The sequence below is a fragment of the Arvicanthis niloticus genome, chromosome 1 (genome assembly GCF_011762505.2).
Source record: "Arvicanthis niloticus isolate mArvNil1 chromosome 1, mArvNil1.pat.X, whole genome shotgun sequence".
NCBI classification, from domain to species: domain Eukaryota; kingdom Metazoa; phylum Chordata; class Mammalia; order Rodentia; family Muridae; genus Arvicanthis; species Arvicanthis niloticus.
The window spans coordinates 73176065-73182967 of NC_047658.1; the positions used below are offsets into that span (position 1 = coordinate 73176065).

Genomic DNA, 6903 nt, shown 5'->3' on the forward strand with positions numbered 1-6903 from the left:
CTGACTTTGCTTATATATTGTAAGTAGGGAAGTACTGACATTCTCAGAAGACATTGTAGGGAATAGAGAAGGTAGACAGAAGGCAGAAGTGTCGTGTTCCTCTAACACCCCCAGGTAAGGGGTCTTTTCACACTGTCCTCATTGAAGGATCCACACACCTAGGTCTGTTGGTTCCATAGTAATTACCTTCCCTCTAGTGGTGAAAATGCCTCATTCTTTTTCTCTAGTTTTGATAGATAAGAGCCAGTTAATATAATCTACTAATAAAAACAATATCTTGAGTTTAGTCATTTATTTTATTGTTGTGATCAGCTTTCAAGTTCTCATCCTTCACTGGTGCCCACTCAGGTCCCTCCATGTGCATACTGACTGGGTGTGGCATATTCAACTAGAATAAGTTCCTCCTGCTTACTGTATTAAAGCAAAGCTGACACAGCCAAATGAAGCTTTACAGATAGTTTTCAAATAAGAAAACAAAATCACCTGCACAGTGTACACAAAACAGTTATTTACAGTGTTCATTGCACCAGGATAATAAACTTCTGCAGAAGACCACATCAGTTATTAATCTAAACACAAGTTCAGACTAGCAGAACCATAACGAGGGAGGCAGGAGGAACAGGGACGGTTATAGGGTCAAGAAAAGAGAAGCCATTTGAACAAGCATATCACAGAATGGACCAGAAGTGTTACAGCAACAAATTCCTGCAATGCCAGCAGGAAAAGTAACTATTAATAAGGACAGGTTGAAGATTCTGTTAGATTCTGTAAAAGAAGGAACATGATTAGACAGAAGCTCAGATGCTGTGAACTGTGTGACACTGAACTATAAGAGCCCCATTTATGGGAAACATGGTAAAAGTAAATCCTAAGACTGCTGAACTGGTAGGGACACAGCAATAAAAATATCCATAAGCACAACTCACTTTGCTAATGTAGGCAGTTTCTCCTGCAGTTTAGAGGTGTGTTCCTGTCACAGTCAGGCTGAAAAGTCTCTTAAGGAAGAGAACCCCGGAAAACTGACTTAGTCATCTGGCACATGGAAGGACAGAGGAAGAGAGTGTGGTTAGGGAAGAGGGAGGTGCTCCATCTTGGCCGGGAGCACATCATTTTTAATATTTGTTTAGTCAAACTTAGACACTTGACATAATGATTGTAGAGAAGAACAAAAATTTTTTTTGTTTTTTGTTTGTTTGTTTGTTTGTTTTGTTTTTCAAGATAGGGTTTCTCTGTGTAGTCCTGGCCGTCCTGGAATTCAATCTGTAGACCAAGCGGGCCTTGAACTCAGAAATCCACCTGCCTCTGCCTCCCAAGTGCTGGGATTAAAGGCGTGTGCCACCACTGCCCAGCAAGAACAAAGATTTTAATGATGGGTCTTGTTCATTTAATCATAGTCACAGGGGCTGTTAAGACCCCAAACTCCTAAACAAAATCAGAAATATTTGTGTCTTTCACAAGAACAATGAGTTATATATTTATAATTCTTAAGCAGTAGAAATCAAATTATAAATGCCTCCCCAAATGAAAATTTACCTTATTGTCTAGAATGCAGACTCCCTCACCCTAAATATTTATTTCAGAATAAATACCTTAGGCTTTAAGAAACATTTTATCAAGAACAAAATACAGAGTTGTGGAGCCCAGTAACAATGGAAACATCTACAAAAGAATTTCTACACCCAAGACACTGTGGAAGAGCAAGTGGAAAGATTGAAAGAGACTAAAGGTCATGGAGTTTGCTGTAAGACTCTTTCTCCTAGTGATGTCAGAAGCCTCATCCATAAACTGTCACCAGCACGACTTCCTAAACATTATGTGAACAAGGAAAAAACTAATATAGACTCCAAAGTAGACTGGAAAAAACTTATGAGGCCTCTGCTCTACCCAAAGAACTAAACAGGCAACTAAGGAGAATTCTGAGGCCTCCTGCCTCTCTCTATAGAGTTCTTTAACCCCTTCAGCTTTCATCCATTTTGCTGTAGAGGTCAGCAGAAGTATAGAGCTCCATTTGAGGTGTAATAAATAACTGGATATTTTACTGTTTCCCCTGGCCATACAAGAGAGAAAATTGGTCCATATACTATTTCTATGGATAAATCTACCTGGGTCACACACTGTATTTTTTTTTTTATAAAATACTTGGCCTACTAAGTCACTTTTATAGGCACCAATCTCTTCATAGTAATGAAAAGAATCTTGGAAGTTCCCCTGGAATCAAAAACTGTGAAGTTGTTAGACTAGAGATTGGTGATTACCATCATTCTACTATTGCATCCTAAATTCACATGAAGCTGTAGACTCTGTTTTGATTTATTATACTTTGCTGTTACTGTGGAGATGAAGGCTAATGCATCATGTTAGTGCCTCTGTTTAGCCCCTAATTCATTTTTTACCTTTTACTTCTTGCTCCTCATCTTTCAACACTGCTTCTGAATTCAGCTGGTTAGTGAAGATAACAATTGATGCTGATGCAGAGAGGCCTGGATAGACTATCAGAAAAGTCAAAGCCAGTGAATACAACAGGAGAGTCTGCCTGACGATAGATAAAATGAATGCTTTGAAAGTGTGTCTCATAAGATAAGAGACCGAAGAAAGGAGAATGAAAAGTGTAACTCTGTCAAGATGTAAGTGATTTCAATAAGGTACATGAATAAGAAGAATAAAATAGAAAGATTTGGCATTTAAAATGAGACTATTGAGCTATTCTGGCCAAGAAAATGTCTCAGAAATGGCTATAAGAAATGATAGAAGTTAACACTAACTGGCTAAAACTAATTGTGCAATGGAAAATAACTGCTACATTCATGTGCAGAATACCTTACTAAAAAGCAATAAACTATTAACCTAGGAACTCTACTAAATCCCAAAAGCACCGTGTTGAGTGAAAGAAAATAATTTTCATTTACATTATTTCTAGTTTTGTGGTACAAGATGCTTGACCATATAAGGAATAATAGTGACGTCAGTTATAGGACTTAGCATTGGGTGAGTCTCTTAACAATAGTAAATGACATCTAACTCGGAGTGAAGGGTCTGTGCTATGTCCATTTCATAGCATGCTACTCAAGAAAGAATCAGAGGTAAAATATTGAGATGAAAACAGGTTCAACACCAATGCCCTTGTTTTACAGTAGGAAACCAGATGTCTGCAGAATGTCACATGTCTGCAGATGTCCACTCTCACCATCCACACACAAATGAGTAACAGGCAAGTCCATGACACAGATCACATACAAGAAGGGAAGAATGGGACTCACAAAGGGAATGTTTGGATGTTTGGTAAATTGTTCAGAAATGTGGGTGTAAAAGAAAAAAATCAGATTTTAAGTGGTACAAAAGGAAATAAAAGGAATAACAGTCTTTGTTATCAGGTTTAACTTCCTGAGTGTCTCAGTGCCTCAGCATCATGAAACTACTGTAAAATTGCAGGATTCTGGAGAGCTGTGTGTCTTATCAAGGATCTGTTGGCCTTTAGTGAGAGCTGATGAGTGGTCACAAACACGAACTGAATGAGTCCATGCAAAGCCTTTGGAGAACTGACAGGATGATTGCTAAATCTATAAGATAAGAGTTTGACATGAATGCAACACAACCAGCCAAATTATCAAAAGACATTTAAAAAATTATAAGATTCTGAGAAGAATTTAAGCAGATGAGGAAACAACTTGGGTTAGCATACTCACGGACCTAAAAAGAACAAAGCCTCTGCCTTCCTGGAAAGCAGAAATGTGAGACTGAGATCAGAAATAACAAAAAACCCCTGTGTAAGGAACTGGGCATGGGGTGGTGAGTGACCATGAGGATGAGGACTGAGACACTTCCCTGAAAGATGCTCCTGTTTGGAAGAACACTGCTTTTACCTCAGTTGTGCAATAAAGGACTTTATACGTGATTATATCTATGCTGTTGGCTTAATAGCATAAAAGGATTTTCAAAGTAATAAATTACTTTAAAAACATAGATTATAAGTTTCACTTAAAATTATATTTAATTAAAGCCGATTTACTAACAAAAAATTATTTTAAATAGTCAACCTATTTCTTCATTGTTCTTTTGACAACTAATCCGAAAGAGTCAGAAGATCAAGGAGTTTGTTAGGAGACTGTATCTCCTAGAAATCTCAAAAGCTAAGTCCATAAAGTCTCACCACCAAGACTGCCTAAACATGAGCTGCACAAGGAAAGTAGTGATTAAGAAATTAATATAGATAGGGAAAAAAACACGAGGCCTCAGTCATACACTAAAAACTACAGACAACTCAAAAATGTGGAGAGCAGGAGAATTAGTCTTCCCCCAAAAAGAGCACACCAATTGAATACCCAATAACAATTGATCATCCCTCACAACATGCATACAGTGACATTGTATAGACTAAACAGGTTTATTTAAGAAGATATAGATGGATGGATAGATAGATAGATAGATAGATAGATAGAGCTGTGTGTGTATGTGTATTAACAACACTTAATGAATTTGTCAAAGATAGGTATGAAAGATGGCTTGAAGGCAGAAAGGAGAAAATAACATGATTGTATTACAATAACAAAAATAATAAAAATATTTTTTTCAATAAAGATGAATGGGTTAACTGATGGATCTTGGGAATAGGAGAGTGACTATCATTAACTAAGTAGCACTGTAAACCCACCAGTTCTGATAGAGACTTCCAGCGTCATGCAGATGGCTCCTGTTAACCCTGTTATATCGGAGACAAAACAAAAACATATAAATATAGACTAGGGTGCTTGTTGGGAGGAGAGAAAATTAGTAGGGATGAGAAGGACAAGAAAAGCAAGATTATGCAAATATGTACACACACATGTGCACACATATACACACATATCAGGCAAAAGTTTAATTTAAAAACTAATAAAACACTATCCTGTTTAAGAAAAAGCATATTTTCATTTCTCTCATTGTCTTGTCAATAAATGTGTGCCTTAGGCAAGCTGTTTCTATCCATTCAACTTTGCATTTCTGAAAAAGTGATTTTTCTTCCTTTGGCTACAGAACCTGAACTATTCCATTTGGTATATTTATTATTTCCTATATTTCTTTCTGAAAGGTGGGGAAGGAAGAGAGAGAGAGGGAGAGGCAGAGAGAGAGAGAGAGATGCAGACACAGACACAAACACAGTTACAGACACAGAGAGAGGAGACAGATTTTAATGCTTGGTTTAGCTTCCTTCTTTGTGTAATATGGAAACTTCATTCCATACTAAAGATACTAATTAGATACTAAATTAGATACTAATATTATCTAAAACAAGAATTGTTTCTAATAAAGGGCCAGAAATCATGGAGAACTTGAGAGTCTATAGTAAAAAATTCAAGTCCTACTGTGTCTAGACAGTAAACGGAGAATGCTCCTCTGAATCTGCTTGGTCTTGATGCTGTAAATGATGGGGTTCATAAACGGGGGAAAGAGAAAGTAGACATAGCTCATGGTAATGTGTACCACATGGGGAGCATGCTTTCCAAACCTGTGAATGAAGGTCAGGCCTATCACAGTGATGTAAAAGACCAGGACACAGCTAATGTGGGAGACACAGGTGTTGAGAGCCTTTGCTCTCTCCTCTCCAGAGGCGATGCCCATAACTGTCCTCAGAATGAGGACATAGGAAAAGACAATGATGAGCGCATCAAGGAAGAAAGTCAGGGCAACCAAAACAACTGGATACACGCGGTTAAAGGTAATGTCAGCACATGCGAGTTTCATGACATCTTGGTGGAGGCAGAAGGCATGAGAAAGAACATGGGAACGACAGTATGGGAACCAAAAGAGAGGCAGGATTGGCGGCATGATGGACACAAAAGCTCTGAGCAGTACCCCCAGCACCATCTTCATCACCCTCGAATTGGTAAGGATAGAGTTGTAATGCAGAGGTGTGCAGATGGCGACAAATCGATCATAAGACATGGCAAGTAAGACCCCTGATTCTACAATGGCTAGCGAGTGGATGAAGTAAGACTGAATGAAACAGGCTCCTTGTGCAATCTCCCTCTGGTTCAGCACCAGGACACCTAGAACTGTGGGCATTGTGGTTAGCGTCATCCCAAGGTCTGTACTTGCCAGCACAGCCAAGAAATAGTACATGGGCTCATGAAGGCTGTGTTCATTCCAAATGATGAAGAGAAGGGTACCATTCCCTAAAATAATGGAAAAGTAGATGACAAAGAAAGGGATAGAGATCCAGTGGTGAATCGTTTCCAAGCCCAGAAAGCCAGTCAATAGGAAAGGAGCGTCACTGTTGTTGGGCCACATGGTGGGATTTGCAGCAAAAGACAGTTTCAGAGAATGACTGTTTAAGTGAGCAGAACTCATCCTACCACCACCTAATGGTAGCATGTCTTCAGGTCACTTCTTATTTCCAAACGTTCAAGATTTTTATGCATTATCTTGGACTTAAATAGGTTTTCTTTCTCTGCAGATCTTTACCTAGAATAGGTACATCAATCACCATGAGTCAGTATCACAATTTACTATTACGCATGTAGCTTTTAATGTTGTGATGCATTTTTAACCTTTTCACTTAGTCCTCACTGCCCAGCTTCAGATCCATCTCATTCTTCCACTCTTCTTTCCTTAAAGATTTTTTTAGATTTTATGTGTATGGGTGCTGTGCCTGCACGTTAGGGGGTATCTGAGCACCATGTATATAGTTCCCAAGAAGTCAGAAGAGGCCATCAAATTGCCTGGAGCTAGAGCTGCAGATGACTGTGAGTGGCCATGTGAGTGCTGGGAATCAAACCTGAGTCCTCTAGCAAAGGATCCAAAGCTCTTAACCAGTGACCAATCTCTCCATCTCCTTGATGGATTCCCCCAATATTTTATTTGTCTCATATTGTCTCATAGAATATTTTGTTGTAATTTTACTAAACTTGGTTTATATGTACTGTCTTT

At 38.6% G+C, this 6903-nt stretch overlaps 1 protein-coding gene across 1 annotated transcript; it reads right to left on the reverse strand.

Moving 5' to 3' along the window:
- Positions 1–5188: 5188 nt before the first annotated feature.
- On the reverse strand, positions 5189–6415 carry LOC117723216 (olfactory receptor 51B4). The gene has a single exon (XM_034522693.2). It carries the CDS (start codon positions 6346–6348, stop codon positions 5329–5331), a length of 1020 nt encoding a protein of 339 aa, XP_034378584.2. The 5' UTR covers positions 6349–6415; the 3' UTR covers positions 5189–5328.
- Between the last annotated feature and the right edge of the window lie 488 nt (positions 6416–6903).

Excerpts from the sequence above, each read along its gene's own strand:
- LOC117723216 (XM_034522693.2), bottom strand. The coding sequence starts at position 6,348 with ATGCTACCATTAGGTGGTGGTAGGATGAGTTCTGCTCACTTAAACAGT.